General features: G+C 51.1%; 12 protein-coding genes across 12 annotated transcripts; 5 read left to right on the top strand and 7 right to left on the bottom strand.

Annotated features, from left to right (window-relative positions):
- Positions 1 to 389: 389 nt before the first annotated feature.
- BCR37DRAFT_384579 (malate dehydrogenase) lies at positions 390 to 1,882 on the top strand. The gene is made up of 4 exons (XM_040870266.1): positions 390 to 558; positions 604 to 1,383; positions 1,429 to 1,542; positions 1,581 to 1,882. Exons 1-4 carry the CDS (start codon positions 487 to 489, stop codon positions 1,629 to 1,631), a joined length of 1,017 nt encoding a protein of 338 aa, XP_040721981.1. The 5' UTR covers positions 390 to 486; the 3' UTR covers positions 1,632 to 1,882.
- Positions 1,883 to 2,336: 454 nt separating this feature from the next.
- BCR37DRAFT_384575 (uncharacterized protein) lies at positions 2,337 to 6,090 on the bottom strand. Its single transcript, XM_040870265.1, has 3 exons — positions 3,938 to 6,090; positions 3,842 to 3,900; positions 2,337 to 3,804 (listed from the first exon to the last, which is right to left on the bottom strand). The coding sequence occupies exons 1-3, from the start codon at positions 5,772 to 5,774 to the stop codon at positions 2,635 to 2,637; spliced, it is 3,066 nt and encodes a 1,021-aa protein (XP_040721980.1). The 5' UTR covers positions 5,775 to 6,090; the 3' UTR covers positions 2,337 to 2,634.
- Positions 5,901 to 8,080, top strand: BCR37DRAFT_384574 (homoaconitase). The gene has a single exon (XM_040870264.1). The coding sequence runs from the start codon at positions 5,957 to 5,959 to the stop codon at positions 8,024 to 8,026; it is 2,070 nt and encodes a 689-aa protein (XP_040721979.1). The 5' UTR covers positions 5,901 to 5,956; the 3' UTR covers positions 8,027 to 8,080.
- BCR37DRAFT_227497 (cytochrome P450) lies at positions 8,060 to 9,676 on the bottom strand. The gene has a single exon (XM_040866480.1). It carries the CDS (start codon positions 9,560 to 9,562, stop codon positions 8,093 to 8,095), a length of 1,470 nt encoding a protein of 489 aa, XP_040721978.1. The 5' UTR covers positions 9,563 to 9,676; the 3' UTR covers positions 8,060 to 8,092.
- A 113-nt stretch (positions 9,677 to 9,789) lies between these two features.
- On the bottom strand, positions 9,790 to 13,954 carry BCR37DRAFT_395866 (RNA ligase-domain-containing protein; the record flags this gene model as incomplete). The annotated part of the gene is made up of 5 exons (XM_040871680.1): positions 9,790 to 12,152; positions 12,372 to 12,495; positions 12,543 to 12,748; positions 13,233 to 13,875; positions 13,931 to 13,954. The coding sequence occupies 5 exons, from the start codon at positions 13,952 to 13,954 to the stop codon at positions 9,790 to 9,792; spliced, it is 3,360 nt and encodes a 1,119-aa protein (XP_040721977.1).
- On the bottom strand, positions 13,887 to 14,822 carry BCR37DRAFT_227502 (uncharacterized protein). Its single transcript, XM_040866481.1, has one exon. It carries the CDS (start codon positions 14,734 to 14,736, stop codon positions 14,035 to 14,037), a length of 702 nt encoding a protein of 233 aa, XP_040721976.1. The 5' UTR covers positions 14,737 to 14,822; the 3' UTR covers positions 13,887 to 14,034.
- Positions 14,823 to 15,490: 668 nt separating this feature from the next.
- BCR37DRAFT_338341 (Brl1/Brr6 domain-containing protein) lies at positions 15,491 to 15,958 on the top strand (the record flags this gene model as incomplete). Its single annotated transcript, XM_040867297.1, has 1 exon — positions 15,491 to 15,958. A coding segment is annotated over one exon (468 nt), but the record flags the coding sequence as incomplete, so codon positions are not given.
- A 223-nt stretch (positions 15,959 to 16,181) lies between these two features.
- BCR37DRAFT_401407 (kinase-like domain-containing protein) lies at positions 16,182 to 18,184 on the top strand (the record flags this gene model as incomplete). Its single annotated transcript, XM_040871833.1, has 3 exons — positions 16,182 to 16,362; positions 16,409 to 16,671; positions 16,727 to 18,184. The coding sequence occupies exons 1-3, from the start codon at positions 16,341 to 16,343 to the stop codon at positions 18,182 to 18,184; spliced, it is 1,743 nt and encodes a 580-aa protein (XP_040721974.1). The 5' UTR covers positions 16,182 to 16,340.
- An 83-nt stretch (positions 18,185 to 18,267) lies between these two features.
- On the bottom strand, positions 18,268 to 19,470 carry BCR37DRAFT_395862 (isocitrate dehydrogenase; the record flags this gene model as incomplete). Its single annotated transcript, XM_040871679.1, has 1 exon — positions 18,268 to 19,470. The coding sequence occupies one exon, from the start codon at positions 19,468 to 19,470 to the stop codon at positions 18,268 to 18,270; it is 1,203 nt and encodes a 400-aa protein (XP_040721973.1).
- A 324-nt stretch (positions 19,471 to 19,794) lies between these two features.
- BCR37DRAFT_227507 (uncharacterized protein) lies at positions 19,795 to 21,055 on the bottom strand. The gene has a single exon (XM_040866482.1). The coding sequence runs from the start codon at positions 20,619 to 20,621 to the stop codon at positions 20,118 to 20,120; it is 504 nt and encodes a 167-aa protein (XP_040721972.1). The 5' UTR covers positions 20,622 to 21,055; the 3' UTR covers positions 19,795 to 20,117.
- Positions 21,056 to 21,441: 386 nt separating this feature from the next.
- Positions 21,442 to 23,211, top strand: BCR37DRAFT_332118 (Mechanosensitive ion channel-domain-containing protein; the record flags this gene model as incomplete). The annotated part of the gene is made up of 1 exon (XM_040867051.1): positions 21,442 to 23,211. A coding segment is annotated over one exon (1,770 nt), but the record flags the coding sequence as incomplete, so codon positions are not given.
- Positions 23,212 to 23,623: 412 nt separating this feature from the next.
- Positions 23,624 to 24,593, bottom strand: BCR37DRAFT_384565 (alanine racemase family protein). Its single transcript, XM_040870263.1, has one exon. The coding sequence runs from the start codon at positions 24,569 to 24,571 to the stop codon at positions 23,750 to 23,752; it is 822 nt and encodes a 273-aa protein (XP_040721970.1). The 5' UTR covers positions 24,572 to 24,593; the 3' UTR covers positions 23,624 to 23,749.
- Between the last annotated feature and the right edge of the window lie 7 nt (positions 24,594 to 24,600).

The raw sequence follows: 24,600 nt of genomic DNA, 5'->3' as shown, positions 1-24,600 counted from the left end.
GTCGTCGGATCTCAATCGTGAGGAGGGTACTCTGTCAATCGTGTCGAGAAAGAGCTGATCTACACCGCTGTCTGTAGATTCATCATTGGCACCAATCTCTGAGGCAAGCTGTTGCACCATTGTCTCTATGAGCGAAGCATTGAGCTGTGTCTGGTGTTCTTGCAGCGATGAAGCGAGTCTCTGTCTAGCCGCGTCATCAATGACCGCGTCAGCGCTGAAGAAGGCTTGAAGATTTGGGTCATTTCTTAAAGTCTGACGACCTGATCGAGCAGAGGATGCAGCATTGTGCTCATCCTTGAAAGAACTATGTTCTTCAGCGTAGGAGGCCATATGGCTCAGGTCGTCGATTGCCTCGAGCTGTCACTCAACTATGTACAGTAGACTACGGCTTGTAGGCAGAGCGTGAGACAAAGCTCGACCTCGGCCGGAAGACGACGACGACGAAGAGCAGCAGCCGATGCGGGAACAGACACACACATCATAATCATGTTCAGGACTTCAGCTGCAAAGACCAGCCTCGCCCGAGCCTTCTCTACCTCGCGTTACAACGCATCCAAGGTATCTTGTCCGCATTCACCCAAAACAACCACTGACATCGTCTAGGTTGCCGTGCTCGGTGCCGGCGGTGGTATCGGACAGCCTCTCTCTCTCCTGCTCAAGACAAACCCCCTCGTCACGGACTTGACCCTCTACGATATCCGTGGTGCACCCGGCGTCGCTGCCGATGTCGGTCACATCAACACTTCCTCCAATGCTACAGGCTACGGTGCCGAGAATGACGGTCTCAAGAAGACCCTGGCTGGTGCCAAGATTGTTGTCATCCCTGCCGGTGTCCCCAGGAAGCCTGGAATGACCCGTGATGATTTGTTCAACACCAATGCTTCCATTGTCCGCGATTTGGCCAAGGCTTGTGCTGAGCACTGCCCAGATGCACACATGCTCATCATTGCCAACCCCGTTAACTCTACCGTCCCTATTGTCAAGGAGGTGTACAAGAAGGCCGGTGTGTACGACGCCAAGAAGCTCTTCGGTGTCACCACGCTCGATGTTGTGCGTGCATCCAAGTTCATTGGCGATATTGAAGGAACCGCCCCCGAGACTACCGAGGTGCCCGTGCTCGGTGGACACTCTGGTGTCACCATTGTGCCACTTCTCTCTCAGGCTGGCTGCAACTTGACTGGCGCTGAGCGTGATGCCGTTGTCAAGCGTATCCAATTTGGTGGTGATGAGGTGGTTAAGGCCAAGGATGGTTCGGGTTCTGCTACCCTTTCTATGGCCTTTGCCGGAGCACGATTCACCAACTCACTCTTGCGTGCTGCTCAGGGTGAGTCCGGTGTTGTTGAGTGCACATTTGTTGAATCGCCATTGTTCGCTTCCCAAGGGGTAAGTTTTGCTGCGTGATGTCAAAGGTTGCTAATGATTTTTCAGTGTGACTTCTTCTCCTCCAAGGTCGAGCTTGGCCCAGAGGGTGTCAAGAAGATTCACGATGTTGGCAAGATCAACGAGTACGAGCAAGGCCTGCTCGATGCATGTGTCAGGGACGTAAGAAGACCTTGGTCTGCAAACATTGCTAACATCAGCTCGCTGGTAACATCAAGAAGGGTGTGCAGTTTGTTGCTCAATCCGCATAGATCCACAGCCTCTAGTGTTGTCCTCATAAAAAGTTCATCTCCGACTCACTTGTCTGCTGCTGCATCATTATTCTGCTAAGCTCGTGCAAGGTCCGTAGGGTTCTGATGATCTAATGCTTCGTGTTACATCGAGAAGAGCGATTGCTTGATGCATACATAGACAGTGCTAGTGGAGACCTTGCTGTACAGGCCGCTACTAAGAGATGCATATGGTGAATCGTGAGGGCCGTCTATGAGCAGCCTGGGCATAGATCAGGACTGGCAGTTCACATTATCACATTATCACATTATTACGCGCACGTCGCATGACCCGCGGCATGACTCATGAGTGCTTGATAGTCTAGTAGACTAGCTGTCGAAGCATGTTATACATCCGCTCCGCTACTGCCGCTGTCTGTGCCGTAACGTGTACGGAGAAAGAACCCCGGCAGCAGTCACGGTTGCGCCGGCTCTTCTGTCAAGCTGTCAATCTCGGTGGCGCCCAATGAGCAGCGAGATCTGATGCGCGTTTTGCAATTCCTGGGGTCGAATGATAAATCTGTGAAATCGCATGCGCGTGATGTGCCGGAAACACGGTCTCGCCATCTTAGTTCTGAATCACCTCCACACGAAACACAGGATGCTTCATAGAGGGCCCTGTGCGCACTTACATAGGCGGCATCTCAACGACTAGACTATCTACCTCAGCAACACAGACCATTACCAAAGATGCTGCCCGCCGCGTGTTCCGTCGCGGGCCTCGTCGTTGCGCTCTTTGCCTTCTTCTACTTCCTCTTTGACCGTGTCTGTCAAACTGAAGTAGACTGCGAGATGGCCATCCCAGAGGGCAAGCCGCGCTTCTACCTTGCTCAGGATGAAGAGGACGCGGAGCTCGAGGCTGAGCCGTATAGAGACGACAAGGTGGTCCATCACGACCGATGGTGAAATCATCTTCATGGCATGTATGTGCACAACACCGCTTACGCTACCTTGAGACTCCCAAAACAACAACACACCATCAAGCCTATATGTTTCCCTCTTCCTTCACAGGGATGTTGTAAAATCCGGTGCCGACGACAATGTACGACATGATGAGGATACTTCCCTTGAAGTAGTTGGACTTGCCCTCAGCGTACACATGCGCCAGCAAAAAGACACACAAGATGACCATGACCAGGTCCCATCCTAAGCGGTCAGCAAGCGCCAAGAAGCAAGAGTGAAACATACGTGGGAAGATGAGGCTGAATGTGTATGCCGGAATATCCACACGATCCCAATTCTTGTATGCCGAAAAAGCAACGAGCGCTGGGATTTGTAAGAGCAAGACTTGCAACGCATACGCAGAACCAATCTCCATCGACAGCTCAATGTTGCCGCTCATGGCAAATGAAATGGCATTCATGAATTCGGTGGTGTTGGGGACCAAGGCGAATAGCGTAAATCCCAGGAACTTTTCCTCAATCTGGATATTCTCCAGTACAACATCGACCGTGTCGACGAGGATCTCGGCAATGATGGCATAAAACAAGGTTGCAACGAGCAGCACAGCCACAGACTTGAGTCGCGACCAATTTGGCGCATCATGGCCAGAGTGTGGCAATGCTTCCTCTTCCACTGCAGCAGTCGATGGTTCAACACGTTCAGCTTCAGTCCTGGTAGACATGCGCTTTTGCTTTGCAACGACACGGTCGCGCTCCAAAGCCGATGCAGTGGCATGCGAAGCAATTTCTGCAACCCGTTCATAGAATGCCATAGGATCTTTTGTAATAAGATCTGCTAGACTTTGTCCTCGACGTTCCTTCAATTGGCGCAACACATCTTTGGCAGAGACTCGCGATGTACCAACGTCTCGTGTTTCAGCATGTACAGACGGTGGTTGTGGGTAGCGTCGAACCGAACCTGGTCGAGATGCCAACCTTGGCGAATCGAGGCAGCTTTCACGCATGCCATGGCCTTCCGTGGCAATGCTGTGCTTGACCTCGTGAACGGGCGTTGTTTGCCAGATTAAAGCAGCATGTGTACGCAGTGTAAACCATAGCCCAATGAGGTAAGAAAGAATGAGCAAGACAGCACATAGGTAGGTGAAGGGCTTGACGCTCTCTTGATAGAATGGATCACTGATGGCTGTATTTTGGTCAAAATAGCAGCGCTTGCAATCATCGCCTCGTCGACAGCCAGTGCACTTGAGTTCATACTAATTGTTAGTTGGGATGGGGCAATCAGTTCCTTACGCTGCCATAGATTTGATAGAAGAGAGTTGGACCAAAAGCGCCAATAACCGCAAACAGCACTGATGTTAGCAAAATCATCTCAATAAGGAAACGTACTCATGGTCGATGTAATTCCGGCTGCCTTAGCATTGAATCTCAGTGTTTTGCGAATGACAGCTCCCGAGCACATGGACAAGCCAGGCATCAGCAGAATACCAGCCAGGATACTGCCAACAATACTGCCTTCAACCAGTAAACCTTTACCTTGGCTCAGAGCCACGCAGTATAGAAAGATTTCGATCACCGAGCCAAAGAAGGCATTGATGGCCGCGCCCATACCGATTGATGATTGCGCAGAGATACTCGCCACTGCTTGGCCAACAAAGTAAGCGAGAGGGATGATGGAAAGTAGCGACATGGCAAAGATAAATGCTCTGCTTGTGAACCAGAGTCCAGAGCCAAAGATTGGCACAAGCACATAGTTGTCTAGGATCGTAAAGAGCACCACAAAGAGCAGGTTGATGAAGAAAATGTTGGTGCCATCAACGGTGTACTTGTAGTAGCGCAAGCCCATGGCCCGGTACGTACACAGGATGACGGTCCTGTCTGGGGATCCGCTTTGGAAGCTAGACTTGATGCTCCAATGAAAAGAGAGTGCCAAAGGATGCGAACGCAGATGATGAATAAGAAGAAAGCACAGCTTGGCCATGGGAAGTGGAAAGACGGCAAGCCAGCAGATGATCGCAACAAGAGACAAGACTGGCACCACAAGCAGGTAGTAGAGCAGGAAAAAGACGATCCGACCTAGGCTCCATTGTCCGCGACCGAATGCTCTGCGCTTGGGATTGATGGCCTGCGTATTGGTTCTACCACCAACGATGCCAGTGAGCAGCGGTTGATGTTCATCGTTCCAGCTTGCATCTGCCGGCGCAGAGACGCTTGGATTGCTCGTTGCAAAGTGCTCAATGTCCGCCAAGTCGGCGAACGTCCTGCCTAGCCCCTCATCCTCCTCAGCATACTGTTCGTCCGTCTTGAGCTCGACGTACTGACCAAAGGGGTAAAACATGTAGACTGCCAAGCCGACACATAGTCTGCCATAAGAGCGACCTGAATGAGTCCAGACTAGCATAAAGCACACCACAGCGACGACCAAGACAACCAGCGAGATCCACCATCCAAATAGCAGTGTCCAGAGGACATTGCCGAGACTGAAGCGCTCAAGATTGCGGCGCCCCGGTGTAGAGTGGATCTCACCTTCTGCAGCCTTTTGCACAGATCGTTTCTTCTTGTAGAGCGCAGGTTTCCAAATTCTGATTCCAAATGGATGCGACTTGTTAATGGCTTCTTGGCGTGCCTTTAAGGTGAAGGACTCGTCTGAGGCTGACGTATGCAGACTAGCACCGTCAATGTCATCTTCAGGGTTTACTTCGCCTTCATTGTCCAAAGCCTCACCGTCGCTGCCAAGCTCCTGTTCATCACTTGTCTCTTCAAGATCAAGGCCACTGCTGATTGGTCTAACCATGAAAGGCGCCAACCTGCGCTCACCAGAAAGCGCTTGTGTTCTTGAGTCCGCGCGCGAGAGGATCGCATCTGCGTCTGCTTGGATCTCGCGCTCACTATCATCCGTACTGAATATACGGTGCGGATGCAGTGCCTTGCCTAGACGCGATGTACTTTTGCGCGACATGGGCGGCGGTCTTGGAGCAAGGCTTGGCTGCTGTCGCGAAGCAGCTGGGCCGGTAGTCACCTCGCTTCTCCCCGTACGCCTCGAGGGCGTCGAATCCGAAGAGCGACTGCGCACGTTGCGAACTGTGCGATCGCTGTGGTCAGAACGCTCAGAGACGCGGCGTAGCTTTTGTGTGTTCGCGGCTGTTGGTAGCGGGCTAGGAAAGCTAGACGCTGTACGATAGCTGCCGTCATCGTGCTCATGCTCATCCTCAGAAGAGGCGGCCATCTGCTACTATCGTCCTGGCTTTCTTGTCAGGTCTAGCTTGGTCTCTCAGCGAGTCGATGTCGATGTCTTGTTGTGTGCCGTTGTTGTCCCTCGTCGCGTCTTTAAAACAAACCTGCACCCAATCAGACGGCAAACAAACCAACACATCCAGCCAGTGTAGTCATCTAGTCGAGTAGTCAGGGATGTTGTGCTCCCAGCAGAGTCACAGGCTCATTGTACGCTGGCAGCAAGTCAGACGACTAGCCACCGTGGTTCCAGCCAAAACAGGTGTCAAACAAACGCTTATCGAGAAGATCGTACAGCGTTTTGCTGTGGATCAGACAGCTCCCGTGGTCAGCGGCAGCTATGTTTCCATCAGGCCACAGCATGTCATGTCCCACGACAATTCCTGGCCAGTGGCCACCAAGTTCATGGGAATTGGTGCGACTCGCATCAAGGACAACCGGCAAGTGGTCATGACACTCGATCACGATGTGCAGAATAAGTCTGCAAAGAACTTGGAAAAGTATGCCAACATTGAGGCATTTGCAAAAAAGCATTCTGTCGACTTTTATCCGGCGGGACGTGGTATTGGACATCAGATTTTGGTCGAGGAAGGCTATGCATTTCCAGGTACGATGACTGTAGCTTCAGACTCCCATTCAAACATGTACGGCGGTGTCGGTTGTCTAGGGACCCCTGTTGTACGCACAGATGCAGCCGCCATCTGGGCTACAGGCAAGACTTGGTGGCAGGTACCACCTGTTGCCAAGGTTACCTTGAACGGAGCGTTACCTGCCGGTGTATCTGGTAAAGATGTGATTGTCGCGCTGTGCGGACTTTTTAACAACGATGAAGTACTCAATCATGCCATTGAGTTCACAGGCAGTGGCATTGCTGCATTGTCGGTTGACGATCGTTTGGCCATCGCCAACATGACTACCGAATGGGGAGCACTCGCCGGTGTATTTCCAGTGGACGACACTCTCCTTGCTTGGTACAAGAAGCGTATTCAAAGAAAGGAACTCGAAGGATTCGGCAAGGACAAGCATCCTCGTCTGCACACTGGCCGACTTGAAGAATTGCAGCAAAATATTCTGACACCTGACCAAGGTGCCTACTATGCAAAGACTTTGACTCTTGACCTAAGCACGCTCTTGCCTCACATCTCCGGGCCAAATTCTGTCAAGATAACGACTTCGCTTGCTCAGCTGGCCGAACAAGACATTGCCATCAACAAAGCATACCTTGTCTCTTGCACCAATTCGCGTTTGTCTGATCTGAAAGCCGCTGCTGATGTGTTGCGTGGCAAGAAGATTGCCCCCGGTGTTGAGTTCTATGTTGCTGCAGCGAGTAGCGAAGTGCAAAAGGACGCAGAAGGCGCAGGAGACTGGTCTGCCCTGGTTGACGCTGGCGCAAAGACACTGCCGGCAGGTTGTGGTCCTTGCATCGGCCTTGGCACAGGTCTCCTCGAAGATGGCGAAGTCGGTATTTCAGCAACAAACAGGAACTTCAAGGGTCGTATGGGATCACCCAATGCGCTCGCGTACTTGGCGAGTCCTGCTGTGGTTGCAGCGAGTGCGCTGGCGGGCAAGATCGCCTTCCCGCCTTCCATTGACCAGAGCAACCGTCAACCCACAACAAGCATCACTTTGCACCAGCAGGAAACCGACACGGCTGCGGCCGGCAGTGCAGCAACGGCTGTGATGGATGGCTTCCCAGCTAAAATCGAGGGCGAGATTGTATGGTGCGATACCGATAACCTCAACACAGATGGCATCTACCCAGGTAAGTACACATACCAAGATGATATCACCAGGGAAAAGATGGGTGAAGTCTGCATGGAGAACTACGATCCCGCGTTCAGAAACATTGCCAAGCCCAATGATGTTCTCGTGGGTGGGTTCTGCTTTGGCATTGGCAGTTCTCGCGAGCAAGCCGCCGTGGCCATTCTTGCCAAAGGCATCCCCATGGTCTGTGCCGGCTCATTCGGTGACATCTTCAAGCGAAACTCCATCAACAATGCCTTGCTCTGTGTTGACACGCCTTACTTGATTGAGCGGCTACGAGCGGCATTCACGAACAAGGAGTTGACAGTGCGTACGGGTTGGAAGCTATCGTGGGATGTGGCTGCAAGTACAGTCACTGTGCAAGAAGGTGCCGATGGCACTATATGGTCTCGCCCAACTGGTCCGCTTGGACCATCTGTGCAGTCATTGTTCATCAAGGGAGGCTTAGAAGGTCTTGTCAAGTCAGAGATTGCATCTGCATAATATAGCATGCTACCGATTGTATCTGTAGGCAAATAGCGAAGTTCACCGGACGAGAAGCTTGTGCCTCTACTCGCGCCTCTTAATGCGGCATTTGAGATGCGTAGGTCGTGTCTCGAGTGAAGCTTGAAATTCACCTGGCATCTCGAGCACGTCGACCTCGAAGTTGCGAAATATTGTACCAATAACCATAATCATCTCTGATGAGGCAATATGCTGCCCGATGCAGTTCCTGGGCCCAATCATGTATGGTGCAAACGCATCGCGCATCTGCTGGGTAGGCTGCTCCCAACGTTCTGGCTTGAAGCAATCAGGCTCATCAAAGATGTCCGGGTGGCGAAAGAGTGAGTAGGTCGGGACACTCACGTCTGAGCCAGGTGGCACGTTGAAACTTTTGCCTTTAATGCTGACATGCAATCCATTGGACGCTTCGCGCGCCAAACCACGAGTCACGACGTGCTTCAGTCGCATCGCTTCGTCAATGACTTGCTGGAGTAGCGGGATGGCCTTGAATTGAGCATAGTCGTAAGAAGACTTTCGCACAGGCAAAGCTTTGTCAAGAGCTTTTTGAAGCCGGAGTCGGGCGTCAGGATTCTGAGAGACAACACAAATGACATTGGTCATGGCGACGGAAGCCGTCGTGGAACCTGTGATGAGCAATTCCATGATGTACATCTTGAGATACTGCAAGTCGACCGGAATAGCAAGCTTGGTGAGTCCAGCGAGGTACTGTCCTAATCCATCGTCGCCATGCTCTTCGAAATTGATTTGGCGCAGCTTCTTGTTTGCCACCGAAGAGAGTATGTCGACCATCGTTGGCTTAATAAAGGGCAATGCATTGACACAATTTTGGATGGCGTTCGCTGAGATCTCAGCAGCGCACATCATGAAGGCCAGGATGAATTTTGGTAGGCCGACCAAATCTTGTTCATTTTTGATAGGCTTGCCATTCTTCAAGGTGCCATCAAGCACGCTGCTGCGTCGCTCAACGCACTGAAAGTCGCCCCTGAATGTGAAGAGACCCATGGCGTCTAGTCCCAGACAGTTGAACAAGTAGCGTAAATCAATCACACGGCCAGATGCTGCATCCTCTTGGAGGACTTCGTCAAAAGTCGCGACCAGCTGTTGACAATCCTCCCTGAATTTGTTGAGAGCCTTTGGACCAAACGCTGCACTTGCAAGCTTTCGCTGATATTTGTGAACTTCCTCGTCACGCTCGATAACCAGACTTGGACCTAGACATAAAATGCCGCTGTACAATTTTGATTTTCGCAATGGATCCGGACCCCTGTGAATTCGCTTGAATACCTCAACGTCCATGATGGAGACATGCGAGGGCGCAATGAGAACGACGGGACCATAACGCGCATGAAGGCGGTGCACGTACTGATAGCGATCATTGGTCAAACTTTTATAGGCGAGGACAAGACTGGTGAGGCGGGTGGAAAGTGGACCAGGGATATGACGATACTGACTGTGGCGGTATACCAAGAACGTGACGTAGGCGAGTGCAGCATACAGCAACAGCATGGGAAACATGGTCGCGCTGTATGTTGTCGTTGTTGTTGGCGATGCACTGTTCTGGAACTATTCAGGGGTCGAATTTTGCTGACATGAATTGTTCCGCTTCTGGTCTTGGACTTTCGGCTGCTGCCTGTGCATACGCAGACGACACAGGACTGGCAATTTGCAGTTCGTATTGAACTTGGAACGGAGTTGATGACCTTGCTGTCAAAGTGTCTAAGTTTAGAGAAGCTCCTTTCACCCTAGTAAAAGCGTCTCAACTGGACATCGAAAGTCGCCTCAAATTCCACTGCTTGAACACCATCATCTCCAGCATGCCACCGCTCCAAAAGTGCATTCGCAGCGACAGGTTTGACTTCCGGTGCAGTGCCCAAAGTGATGTGCAAATGATCATTTACAAAAGGCAGCGAGACCGTCTCAGAGGCAATAGCAAGAGCCGCAATTTCTTGATTGAAGACGAGGTGCGTTGAGCGGACCTTGATTATTTCTTCGTCTTCCCAAGTACGCGACGTATAGTATTGCCAAACATCTGTATGCTTTTGAGACGAAGCACGATGCGCTAGAGTTATGTGAAATGTGTTTTGAAGCCAGTTGTTGCGCTTGAATTGCTCAATGATTGGATGCTGCAAGTTCAGCACCTGAGACGACTCAAGCACAGCGAGACCAAAGTAAGTCACCTTGGGAGTCTTTTTCTGCTTTGTTTGAGATTCATGGACTGCAACGTGCTTATGCACGCTTGGCTTGTATCCCATGGCATACTCGACTGCATCGTCCATGGTCGCTCGATTTGGCATGTTTGGCACAAGTTGATGGTCGACCAGCCATGTGACGACCTTTTGCAAATTTTCATGCACCGAAAGGCATGGATCCAGGGATATCACCTCCCAAAAGACATCATCAGGGGGCTTGCTTGTATCGAGCGGCTGGAATCGTTGATGAAAGCCATTCATGATTTTGAGGATAGCCTCGGGACCTTGTGTTGCAGCACGGATGGATTGATGGTTATCGCCACGAGCAAGCACACGCTGAGCCATAACCTCTCTTGCGCCGGCACTCTGCTCAAAGGACAGAGCCACAAAATGAAGAGGCGGGTCTCTCACTTTGCGAAGACCAATCAAGTCATGCGCAAGTGACTTTCGTTCATGCAACATGTGGTTGTTGCGGTCTGCAACCACGATACGCTTGGCGGAAAGTTCTATATAGACACCTTCTGCAAAAGGAAAAGAGGCCTTCTTTGCCAGGATGTTGTCATTTTGAATATGACCAAATCCAAACAACCGTTCAAGTGCGAGTGCCAATGTCGTCTTGCCACAACCGATGGTTGCAATGGGCACAAGGACAAACCAGTCTTTCCTCGGATCTATCTCGACGGGAGCGAGTTCTGGATTGTTGATGATGTCAGTCAAGTCTCCACCTCGGTGGTCAAGGAACCGCTGTCTGAGTTCGATGATGCCGTGATTCTGCTGGTATTGCTTTGCGAGGGAGGCGTCTCGTATCAAAGGCAATATGAATTGAATGTATTCTCGCGTGATAGTTGCATGCTTCTTGAAAACAGGTTCTCCACCGCTGATGATTTGCTTGGTGACTTCTCTCCATTGTCGAAAGAGGAGGTAGGGTTCCTCAAACTTGTACTTGAAGAAAAAGTCACCATCAGGACGTCGCGTGCGAATGACGAATCCTTCAACTTCAGTGCCGAGATAGGTACCAGACTTGCTACACTTTTCCAGCAATGCGCGCAAGGACGGCAAGTCTGGTTTTGTGATGAAGTCTGTCTTGAACATGCCGAAATACTCTGCAAAAGTAGCAACGTCGGCAGCACTGTACGTGGCAAAGCGAGGAGTATTGATGTTCAGTCCATGTAGGTACAAACCGCTCTTCTCAGGCGGATATGCCAGGATGTGTTCTTCAAAAGCATCATCACACAATTCTGCGACAGCAGTGATGTTGTGCTTTTGCAAGACATGAGCCAGCTCCTTTGTTGTCTTGCCAACCTTTTCAAGGTGCCTCTTGATCCAATATTCACCTCGCTGTGCATGTGACTCTGCCGTGTCCGATCGTGCACCTAGACTGTGTTTCGATGTGACCAGCAATTCTCCATTCGGCAGAGCAGCAAGGAAGATGATGCAGCCATTCGACTTGAGGGTCAAGTCATACGGCCCTGACGTCGTCTGCTCGAGCGCCTGCCATTTAGTCGCCGCTACTTCATCGGTATTGAAGAACTTGTCGTAACCGCGAGCGATAATTTGATACCGATCGCCTTCCTTCATGGTAAACAGCCCACGTGCGTCTGTTGGTAGCGGCTTATCAGGCTTTCCATAGCTGAACTCATCCATCTTCCAGGATTGCAAGACATACTGCGTTCCAGGCACCCGCAGGTCTGTGCATTTGATGGTTGGTCGCTTATCGCCATTGAGCTTGATTTTATCGGTGTATAGCGTCGTCAAATGTCGAATGAGAGTATCTGCCTCTAGCGCTGCGTCGGGTGGTGGCAAGAGGGATCGTACTCCAGGCACGACTTCCATGGACGGTGCATGGGATGATTGAAGTGGAAGTGTCGAAGATGTCAAATGATGCATAGCTGGAAAGGATGCAGTCACATTCGGGACTGGTGAATGTGTGAGTTATATAAGAAGAGAAACTACGATCATAAGGCCTAGCTCTGATTGTCAACGCTGACAGGCCCTGACTAGACGTGCAATGGAGAGAGGCTTGATCAAGGACAGTGTCTGGCTAAGGCAAGATCATGCTGGCCCATCCACCAAGCATAAGCAGACCTAAAGAAGGCATCAGCAAGTGGTCACTCCGAGTGAATGGGGATGCATACCGCCGAGGGGCGTGACAGGGCCAAGGACCTTACGAAGCGATGGAGAACCCAACACAAGACCATAGATACTGCCACTAAACATGAATGCCCCAATGCAATCAGCGGCGCAGTGAAACGATGCCTGCTAAAGACAGGATGCAGGGAGACACCGAGCAAGACAGCAGCATGGACGAGCAGGTAGCTTGACGCTGTTTCCCAGTTTTTAAGGGATTTGGCATCGATTCCTGCGCGCTGCTGTAGACCATGCGCGCCGAATGCGCCGAGTCCGACAGCTGCGAAGCCGTAGCCTGCGCCGATGCGCCAGATGGTGGATGGAGCGAGCGTCATGGTGGATTGGACGTGTGCGCTGTGTCGTGTCCGTGTATGGAGCCGGGTCGCTGTTTTTTGGTCGTGAGAAGTGCGAAAAAGAAAGTGAAAGGGCGCAGGTGAAGAGAGAGAAGACTTCCTCTCCCATGACCAACAGACTACGACAGTAGTAGTATCACTACGGCAGATGCAGTGACAAAAGAGGAGAGCAGACGATGGCAGGAGACTTGACTTTGTGGAGCTGATGATCCTTGTTGTCGCCCCTATACTAGCCCTTCTATGAAGGATAGTGAGTACTTACACCCGAGACGCCAAATCTCATGTCTGATCCTTTTTACCAGAGCAAATCTCCATTGCCTCTCGCTTTCTCTTTTGTCAGACTCATGCAGCGAGCCTTTCTTCATAGCCATGGACTGCAGGCAGATCCAGATGATGATCCTGATTTTCATGCTAAATCTGAACGTACAAAACCTGACGATTAACCTTTTCATCTTTCGACTGATGGGTCTGCCTCTGTTGTAGTCATTCTTGTAGTAGACTAGCAAGCACATCCACCTGCAATAGGTCGTTTCAGGGCAACGATGCTTCTTCTGTGCAAGTCTGCATCGTCTTCCACCTCAAAAGCAAGCAAGTCGCGTCGCGCTTCACGATCACGACACCGCTGGGCAACCTCTCTAAACAGTGCATCCACACCCATCCCAGTCCGTGCACTCACTTCTCTCACGTCCACATCTTCACGCATTGTATACCACTCAGCATCTCCATCCAGCGCATGAGACTGCTCCAATGCAATCAGGGCCTCTTCAGGAGACACAAGACATCCACAATCACACTTATTCCCAACGAGCACAACAACCGGGTTTGCCGTCCCGCTGTGTTTCAAGAAACTCGCCAAATGATGCTTGAGTCTTTGTATGGAGTCGGGTACAGTGCAGTCATACAGAAGCAGCGCTGCATCGGCACCACGAAAGAATGAAGGGCCTAGTGCATTGAAACGCTCTTGACCTGCTGTATCCCATAAACACAACGACACCATCTCCCCTGATGCGCACACATCCATAGATCCAGTCGCTGGATGTGGAGAGACCGGTACTTGCTTTGTGATGAAGTTTGCGCCAATGGTAGCACGATAACTCAAGCTGAATGTCTTGTGCAGGTACTGTGTCCTCAGCGAAGTCTTGCCGACGCCGCTGTCGCCCTGCAACAGTCGTGATTAGCTGATCTGCGCTGTGTGTCTTGAGAGGAGGACATACGAGGAGAAGCACTTTGAAGGTCATGACATGTCTACAGATGTAGCAGGAGTGTGTGTGTGTGTAGAGTGGTCAGGGAGGTCTCTGTTTGCCGTGCACATGCAAAATCAGCGAAATCCACCAACACGACCTTCCTTCCATCGCGCCAGTTTCTCTGAGCGTAGATGATAGACTTGTCTGAGTTGGCGATACTCCTTCATAAAAGCGCCCACTGCCAATCCACTTGCCTCTGTCGCTGCGTCACCCTCCCCGCCACCAGGAGACATCACTTCACCTTCCAAGAAAGAAGCAAGCAGCGCTTCACTCATCTTTTCAGCATCAGTCGTTGCTGCTTGGAGTCGTGTAAATAGGGCATCTGCCGTTGTTGGTTGTAACGCAGCATACATGGCGCGTTCTTCTCGATTCCATAAATCTTCCTTTGCACGCGCTGCTGAGACTGCATCACACGCTTGCTTATACTGTTGATTCGCTTGTGTGTGCAGTGTAGTGATGCGTGCTTGGAGGGCTTGTTCTTGTTGAAGGAGGGCGAGGTGTTGTTGATGCCGTGCTTGTGCAGTGTGTGAATGTGTGAGGTAGAGTGCTTCTAATGTCTCTGGGTCTGCCAGGAGCCGAGCCATCTCTTCTTCCTGCAGGTCTGCTAGGATGGGTAAGCTCGCCGCAGCAGAGGGTCTCTCATGTAGATTGTGCGCTTGTGTGTAAGCTGGTGAACGTGGAGATGCCTGTGTCGGTGGATCGGGTGCTCTTGGCTTTGGAGGGCGTTGAGGGAGTGTCTGGTGGTCGCCTGGCTTGGGCGGTCTTGCTGGAATCATGACATGACTCTATAGGCTGTCCTAGTAGCTGTAGTATCGTAGTATAGTAGCTGCAGTAGTATAGTAGTAGTCCTGAGTGGTCGCGAAATCCAACACGAAAGACAAAAGAAAGACCACGACACGACCAGGACAAGGAGGAAGAGCAGCAAGGAAGAGTCAGAGAGGCAGAAGACCTCCATCCGATGCGGTCGAACGAGAGTCCCATGGACTTCCAATACGACAACCCCATCAAGACTGACCCAAATTCACCCTTTCGTCTTGCTGGCTTGGGTAAAACACTGACCTTTGATGCGCAGGAACCGACTCAGGCGCCCAGACGTATGTCTGCTCAATATCGAGACGCGATTGACTAATCTCTACTGTAGGGCCGTGGCAAGACAGTCCCAACAAGTCACTCAGCAGTTTCCAGTCACCACGACCTTCAACTAAGCATCATTTCAGTACACCGGCCAGCGCACTGCCGCGTAGCCATCATCAAGCAGAGCAGGAAGATACACCTGGTACAGATGCGACAGAGGAAGCGTTTGCGAGTGATGCAGATTCACCCCTCACGACCAACAGCACGATTGCACTACATGGGCGTATTGGTAAACGGGGCAAGTTGTCGGAGCTTGCGAAATTGAAGCTCAAACGTCGTCGGCAGAAGCATCTACGGGATGCGCATTTCGGGCTGGAGGAAGAATCGGAGGACGATGAAACACGCATCATGAAGCATCCATCTGCTGTACCTGCTTCGAGATGGGCCTTGGACAGAGACTTGCCGTCTATTGCAAGTGGCTACCTCCAACTCACCTTCAACCTGTTTCTCCTGCTCATCCTCCTCTACTTCCTCGTCTCCTTCATCCTCACCATTCAATCAGACGTCAACAAAAAGGTCGAAGAGTACTCTGCCGAGATTCTCTCTGAAATCTCACAATGCAGTAAAGAGTACCTCGAGAATAGGTGTTCCCCAGATCAACGGGTTCCAGCCATGCAAAGTGCCTGTCAAGCTTGGGAACGCTGTATGGAACGCGACCCACAGAAAGTAGGCCGAGCTCGGGTGTCGGCAGAGACGTTTGCTGAGATTGTCAATTCATTCATTGAACCCATCAGTTACAAGACTATGGTGTTTGTACTTGGTTTGGTGCTTGGCAGCTTGTTTGTGAGTAACTTTGCCTTTAGCGTCTTGAGGCAGAAGAGCACACAGCATCAGCAGCAGCAACAACAGCAGCAGCAGCAGCAGTTGGGTCAGGGGATGCAGGCGGCGACTTTTATGATACAAGCGACGCCACAGCGTGATGTCAGTGGACGCAGGCGACCTCGGGACTGGTCGTAGGCCGTCTTTTGTGGTAGAGAGTCCTGCACTAAGCCTTTTCTATTGCTTCCCTTGCCACTTTCACGTGAAATTGTTGCTGAGTGATCTTCTGAGCAAACTTGTGAGTGAACTTCTGACTTCAACTTCTGACGTCTTTTTTGTTCTTTTGCGACAACCAGAGACCACGCCGAATCTATTGACTGGAGCCTGCAGGAGAACAGCAAGCAGCGAGTATATCTATCAGGCACATATCCAAGGCAGTGACACTTCCTATAAGCAAAGGGCCCCTCTTCCTTACTCGTGCTCAGTGATGGACAAGACGAAAAAGTCAGGTAAGCAGAACTTCTACGGCCGGCAACAGACCTAACACGCGTCTAGCCATCGCCAAGGCGAAATCGGCCGTTCAAAGTGCCAAGAAGCGTAAGAAGCACGATTCCCTGGCAAAAATATCAACGGGGAGTACGCAAAGTTCAACGACAGCGGCGTCATCACCAGCAAGCAGTATTTTGCATCATCCAACGTATAACGCTGCTGCTCCTGCTCCGAAATGGGCACCGAGTCGGTCTGCCACGCAAACGGAAGACGAAGGCCATTCTGAGGAGAGTGCAGGTGAGGAAGAGGAAGACTTTGAGGATTATTGCGTATGTCTTTTTTCTGCATTTTTTGCTTTTCATGGAGTGTATGCTAATACAGCAGCCTGGCGGCTATCATCCCGTGAAGCTCGGCGAGGCATTCAAAGAAGGTCGCTACATCACCACTCGAAAACTAGGTTGGGGCCATTTCAGTACAGTATGGCTCGCGAAGGATACTCAGGAAAACCGGCATGTTGCACTCAAAGTGGTTCGTTCAGCAACGCACTACACGGAAACAGCGGTGGATGAGATTAAACTCTGTCAACGCATCACGCGCGCCAATCCCGATCATCCTGGCCATGCGCATGTGGTGAATCTATTGGATCAATTCGAACATACCGGCCCTAATGGACGGCATGTATGCATGGTGTTTGAAGTGCTTGGTGAGAATTTGCTTGGCTTGATTAAGCGGTATGAACACCGTGGCATCCCTACACCGGTCGTGAAACAGATTACATGGCAGATTCTATTGGCACTGGATTACCTCCATCGCGAATGTGGCATCATCCATACAGACCTCAAGCCAGAGAATGTCTTGATTGCCATTGACGATGTTGAAGCTGTTGCTACGCTCGCTGCCACACAAACAGCAGAAGAAATGGCACGGACGCCCGGTGGCAATGCTAGAAGGCGACCACGCTATTCTCGCATCATTACAGGCTCACAACCCCTCCCTTCGCCAGCTGCGAATACGCTGCGAACGTCATTTTTGGATTTACCGGTACGGAGTGATCTGGAGGGTGAGTCACGCGCTGGTAGTACCATGGCACAGGAGCGTCAACGTCTTGATCCAGAAGGCGATACGAGCATGTCCCATGCACGCGCAACCTTGACCAAACAACGTACGGCAGATGTCATTACGGATCACGTCAGTAACATCTCTCTCACGCGCGAGTCGAATCGTGCTGCAGTCGGCGGTGTGGATCTCTCCAAGATAACCGTCAAGATTGCAGATTTAGGGAATGCATGCTGGACGCATCATCATTTTACGAATGATATCCAAACACGGCAGTATCGTGCGCCTGAAGTGATTTTGGGTGCGAAATGGGGTGCGTCTGCGGATCTGTGGTCCATGGCGTGTATGGTCTTTGAATTACTGACGGGAGATTACCTCTTTGACCCAAAAGCCGGCAAGTCGTATGATAAGGATGACGACCATGTTGCACAGATGGAGGAACTCCTTGGTCGTTTCCCAAAGCATATCGCGCATTCCGGTAAATTCTCAGGTGACTTATTCAACAAGAAGGGTCAGCTTCGCAAGATTGAAAAGCTCAATTTGTGGCCATTGCAAGAGGTCTTGCGGGATAAGTATCACTTGTCTGAGGAGGAGGCACGACAGCTTGCTGACTTTTTAACACCAATGCTCAACATTCACCCGCATGAGCGCGCAACTGCACGGAAACAGTTGGATAACCCATGGGTGGCTGATTTAGAATCTGTCCAGCTAGATGGCTACGTGGAGCAAGATAAAGTCTCTGGCTGGAGTCATGAAGCGAAAGGCGATGCAGCCACGAAACGATGATCCAAAACCCACATGTCTTATAAGATTTCTATGAATGTGTATCAAGCTGTCTATATCACGATATAAGTGTACGCTCGTCAGAATCAAATCTTGGAGGAAGACTTGTCATTGAGCACACGCTTTGTCCTGGCCTCAACGGCATCCAAAAACTCATCCGTAGTGGCGAATGGTGTGTCCTTGGAAATGGCAATAGCGAGATCCTTGGTCATAATGCCATCGACATCAACGGTATCGATACACGCCTGCTCAATGGCCTTGCTGAACGAGACGAGTGCATCATTGCCATCCAGCTTACCACGGTGCTCCAATCCACGCGTCCAGGCGAAAATCGAGGCAATCGGGTTGGTTGAGGTTTGCTGGCCTTTTTGGTATTGCCGGTAGTGTCGTGTGACTGTACCGTGTGCTGCTTCCGACTCAATTGTCTTGCCATCTGGGTGCATGAGCACCGATGTCATCAAACCCAATGAACCGAAACCCTGTGCGAGAATATCCGACTGCACGTCACCGTCGTAGTTCTTGCACGCCCACACCATACCGCCGGAGGACTTGACAACTTGTGCCACCATATCGTCAATCAAGCGGTGCTCATACCAGATACCAGCCTTCTTGAAGTCTGCTTCATACGTATCTTCGTAGATCTTTTGGAAGATGTCCTTGAAATGTCCGTCGTAACGCTTAAGGATAGTGTTCTTTGTGGAGAGGTAGAGGGGCATCTTCTTTAGCAGTGCAGTTTGCATGGAGCTGTGTGCGAAGCCTTCAATAGATGAGGTGATGTTGTACATGGACATGGCCACACCAGACTCCTTGAAGTCATACACATCAAGGGTCGTCGCCTTGCCACCATCAGCAGGGGTATACACAAGCTGAAGCTTGCCTGCACCCGGAACCTTGTAGTCTGTTGCACGGTACTGGTCACCAAAAGCATGACGACCAATGACAATCGGCTCAACCCATCCTGGAATCAGACGTGGTACTTTCTTGAGGAGGATGGGTTCCCTAAAGACTGTACCACCGATGATGTTACGGATGGTACCGTTGGGCGAACGCCACATTTCCTTGAGGCCAAACTCCTCGACACGGGCCTCGTCGGGTGTGATGGTAGCACACTTGATGGCGACATTATGCTTGAGTGTCGCGTTGGCGGAATCAATCGTGACTTGATCGTTGGTCTTGTCACGGTTCTCAATACTCAAGTCGTAGTACTCGATGGGCAAGTCGAGGTAGGGGAAGATGAACTTGTCCTTGATCTTTTGCCAGATGATACGGGTCATCTCATCGCCGTCCATCTCAACGACGGGGTTTGCGACCTTGATCTTTTGGAAGGCTGCATCAGGGGCGGGTTAGCAAAGGGCCTCTAAGACTCTAGATGAAGCGACATACAAGCCATAGTCATGCGTGATGTGGTGGATAGGTATGTGAGTCTGCCTGTGTGTCTAAGGGCAACGGCCGTGCGGAACATGGACTTGAAGGTAGGAGTGTCCTTGTTTCTGCTGAGTAAATTTCTCAAAGTTCGGGAGTTGCCTAAATCTTCATGAAGCTCGGACATGCACTCCGCAGGCGTATAGCACCACCTGCAGAGACACGGAGCAGCTCGGACAACGTGCCGTAGCAGGATCTGGGTCTTGTCTAGTGGCAAGTCTACTTGCATGCTCTTGAACAGCGCTGGGCCAGAGTCCGTTCATATTCTCCGGTGTCGTGGGATGCCAGACTGACTAAGCGGCCGGGTAAAAAAGGCATCCACTCGCGGAAAGCCGGGGAGGGCAGTTCATATGAGATGCCATACACCGTATAATATACACAACACGACTAGTGAGAACACTTGACACGGGTGAGAAACATAGTGAAAAGATTGACTTAAAAGAAAGAGCAGGGAAGTGCACACGACATTTCGTGTGCGTCGTCGTCTCCGAGTAGCATCACTTCTAGAAGTGCACTATTGCTGCTCGAACCATCGCTGGACGGCGCCTTCCATCGTCACAAGCAGACCCAAGCCAAGCGCACTAGCACCCACCGTCGTCCATTCGAGCCGACCAGACTGGAATCGCTGATACCCGGCAAAGCCCACAGCAGCAAACAGCACGGCATTCAAGACCTGGTAGGTACGATCATCCTGACCGGCTTTGATCAGGGCATTCTCTGCCTTCCTTCCAGCCTTCTTGGCACCCTCTTTCGCCTTGTGTGCTTCATCCTTGACTTTTCCTTCAGCGCGTTTCGCTTTTTCCTCTGCCTCTTGCGCTAGCTCACGACCTTTTGCCTGTGTCTCCGTCTTGACGTCGCGCTCCTTGAAGCCGCTGTCGACAATGTTGATTTGTTGGCCAGCGTCGGTGGTGGTGGATGGTTCAGCAGCATGGTCAACGAGCGAGGGCACGGCATTGGCGGCCTTTTCAGCGTCGGATTGTTTAGGGCCTTGTGCGGCGACTTCAGAGTAAGAGGACATTGTCGTGTAGCTGTAGCGTAGGTAGAGTAGGTAGAGTAGGAGTGAAGGCGGGGGTCTGGTTCACGGTTGGAGATGTCTTTGCTTGTGTTGGCGGGAGGATGACGTACAATGGCCGCAGGCTCGCTAAGGCACAATGAAAAGGGGGCTCCAGCTCAGGATATTAGTCTGTCAAACTGACTGGTCGATAGTCGATACAGACGGGTAAGACAGATCTCCTGAGCACTGAGCTGAATTGCATGCGCATGGACGGTCAATGTTTGTCAAGCTATAGAACTCTTTATTGATTTGAAAGAGGCCTACACATCAGATGAAGTCCATGTTGCTTGATTGTGTGCTGGATAGAGCTCCCTCTCTAAGTAGCACCAAGCCTCCCTCCGTCTCGCCATTCTGACCTCGCTATACACGCCTGCAGTCTTCCAATTTCCTCGTTGTTCCTTTCACAAATTTAGAAGAAAACAAAAAGACGAAAGACGACTTGGCCAATCTACACACTCACTCTGCCAGAGTCCATCTACTGCTCTGTTCTACTACAAGCAAGGCCATGGCAGCAACCCCAAAGAGGGACTTTGTCCAGCTACACGACATGTCACCCCTTGGCGCTCCCCTCTCTCAGGCCTACTCACACACCTCCAACACAGACTACGAAGACAACGACCGCTACAGGCGCGACCATGAGCAGTACCTGCAGACCCATCAGGAAGACAGCAGCTCCGTCTCACCTGTCCTACAGCAACAGCAACTTGATAGTGAGTCAGAGAAAAAACCCCTGCAAGTCAGAAGACGCAAAATTTGGCAAGAGACAGGGTCCCAGCACACTCGCGTCACACGCGCGGGTAAACTCTACCAGAAAATCATGTCTATTGGTTTCATTACTCGCTGGCTCTTGTTTATGGTCCCTGTCGCCATTCTACTAGCTATCCCCATCATTGTCGGCGCTTTCAATCGCGCAGAAATTGCGGGTGTTCGAATTCTTTGGTTCTTTCTATGGATTGAAGTCGTCTGGCTCGGTCTCTGGGTAGCCAAACTCGTTGCACGACTGCTGCCGTACATTTTTCGCTCTGTTGTTGGTGTGGTGTCTGTCTCTACGGCAAAGTATGCGACTCTCATCAAAGCACTTGACGCGCCCCTGACGTTTCTCTTCTGGAGCGTCATTTGCGTTGCGACATTTCTGCCCATCATGACGCAGAATCCAGATAATCGCAAGGAGCCAGGCGGTACAAAGCCATGGGAATCCATCATGGCAAAATTGCTGACAGCTGCCGTGTTGGCCAGTGCCGTGTACCTCGGTGAAAAGATCCTCATTCAACTCATTGCTGTACACTTCCACAAAGTCCAATACGAGATGCGCATCACGGAAAATAAATGGGCCGTCAATATGTTTACAAAGTTGCTGGAACACTCTCGCACCATGTTCCCGCGATTTGGCGGCGACTTTGATGAAGAAGATGCAGTCCTGGAGCCAGGCGCTTTTAGTGGACTTCGCACCAAAGCTGGCCGAAAACAATCGACGCCTGGAACGCCTGGTGGAACTGTGACGCCCATGCAATTTGTCAATGGCGCACGACGTGTTTTGCAAGTCGGCGCAGGTGTACTCGGTGGAGTTGCGGGTGAAGTCACTGGCAAAGGATACAATCAGGCCGGCTCACCCTATCAGATTGTCGTTGAAGCTCTGCTCACTAAGAATGCAAGCGAAGCATTGGCAAGGCGTATCTGGCTCTCTTTTGTACAAGAGGGCAATGAAGCGTTACTGCCGGAAGACATGATTGATGTCTTTGACAGCGCTGAGAAGGATGCAGCTGAGGCAGCCTTTACCTTCTTTGACGATGACTACAACGGCGATGTCTCACTGGACGAAATCATCATGAAGATCCATGAAGTCGCGCGCGAACGCAAGGCCATCTCATCCAGTCTCAAGGACACCGACTCTGCTATTGGCAAGCTGGACAATGTCTTTTGCTTGATTGTCTTTGTCATTGCCATCTTCATCCTAATTGCACTTCTCGACACGAGCTTCAAGACGATCTTGACGACTTCTGCCACTGGACTCTTGTCGCTCTCTTTCATCTTTGGTGCCACTTGCCAGGAGATTGTGGCGTCTCTCATCTTTGTATTTGTCAAGCATCCATTCGACGTTGCAGACCGATGCATCATCAGCGGCAACACCTACATCGTTCAGGAAATGTCCCTCATGTTTACCATTCTCAAGCGTGGCGACGGAACACAGGTGCAGGCACCGAATTCCCTCCTCAACACGCTCTTTATCGATAATGTCCGTCGTTCAGCTGCGATGCTCGAAACCGTCAAGATTGACGTCGACTTTGCAACGTCATTTGAGCAGATTGAACTGCTGCGTCTGGAGATGCTCGACTTTGTCCGCCACGAATCGCGCGACTTTCACAATGCTTTTGACATTTCGATTGACAACTTCGCTGGACTGTCTAAAATGACCATCTCTATGGCAATCAAGCACAAGAGCAACTGGCAGAATGACGCTTTGCGCTGTCAACGACGCAATAAGTGGATGTGTGCGCTTGCACTCGCCATCAAGAAGCTCAATATTGTCTCTGCTGGCCCTGGCGCTGGCGATTCAAAGAATCCATTTGTTGTTCGCAAGCTCAAGGAAGAATCCGAGGACTTGCTCAGTGGAAAGTCGGACGATGTAGCAAAGCAACAAGAAACGACGGATTACGCCAAGATTGCATTTGATCCGACATTCGGCACACGCACGCGTACATCTGATACATTTGATGTCAACTTGCGCAGTGGCGGCGCTGGTGAGCGTGTGGATGCCATGCTGCCCAATACACTGGCTGAGGAACGCGACTTGCTGTTTGAGGAGGAGTTGAAGAGCAGTGCGCCCATGCCTCGAAAGACTCAATCACCCACACTACCTATGCAGCAAGCGCCGAGCAATGCCGCAACGAGCAGTCTGCAAGGACGTCGATTGTCAACCAGACGACCCACTGAGGATCTTGAACTCGGTGGATCAGGACCGTACACGAGTCGATGATGACCTCTTTTCGCTTATTTTCTCATGATATGCTATTTCCTGCACACACCTCTACAGCTAGATGAGCCTTGGATAGCTAGAAGGCCAATTCATACATTGCATAGCAACGCCCCTCTTTTTACGACTGACCTTCAGCCACCTTATTTTCAACTTTTGCATTCTCCTTGGGCGGTCGAGCGCCAAACAACTTGCTGCCCACACGAACCTGGTCACTCCCTTGCTTGATGGCGTCTTCAAAATCTTCACTCATACCCATAGACAGCCGGATTTGCTCTACCCCAGAGATCTTGGCATCGAGCACTTGTTGCTTGCATGCCTTGAGCTTTGCAAAATCAGCATTCTCACCTTCATGCTGTGTGGAATTTGCAAGCGACCCAATCGTCATGAGTCCTGCGAATTGTAGGTGCTCGAGTGTTGTTATATGTCGAACGAGCTCCAGAACTGCATCGCCAGGCTCGACACCAGACTTTTCACTTTCGCCAGATGTGTTGACTTGCACGTAAATGTTGACCTTTTCAAGGCTGTGCTCTGTTTCTGCAAGCATCTTGCGACCCTTTTCAAGCTCATTTGCCTTTTTGATGGAGTCGACCGTTTCTACAGCAAACAAGTTTGGCACGCCACTGGCAAGGCCTTTACATTTGTTGCTCTGCAACCCGCCAATAAAGTGCCACTTGATGTCCTTTGGCAATGCTTTTGCCTTGTCAATCAGCTCTTGTGCATAGTTCTCTCCGTAGTGGAGGTGCTTGGTTTCTGCATGGAGAGTAGCAATATCAGAAGCAGGTTTGAGCTTGCTAACAGCCACGAGCGTGACGGAATCTGGAATCCGCGACTTGATGGATTTATAGGCAGAGACGAGCTCTTCTTTTCTAGCAGTTGATGCTTCAGTAGCAGATGACATGCTTCGTGATAGTCTGAGGAGCCTACGGGACAGTCTTTGCATGCGAGGTGTTAGTCGACTTGAGCCTCCAC

The sequence above is a fragment of the Protomyces lactucae-debilis genome, assembly GCF_002105105.1.
Source record: "Protomyces lactucae-debilis strain 12-1054 chromosome Unknown BCR37scaffold_31, whole genome shotgun sequence".
Taxonomy (NCBI): Eukaryota; Fungi; Ascomycota; class Taphrinomycetes; order Taphrinales; family Protomycetaceae; genus Protomyces; species Protomyces lactucae-debilis.
This window is presented reverse-complemented; position numbering and strand designations above follow the sequence as displayed.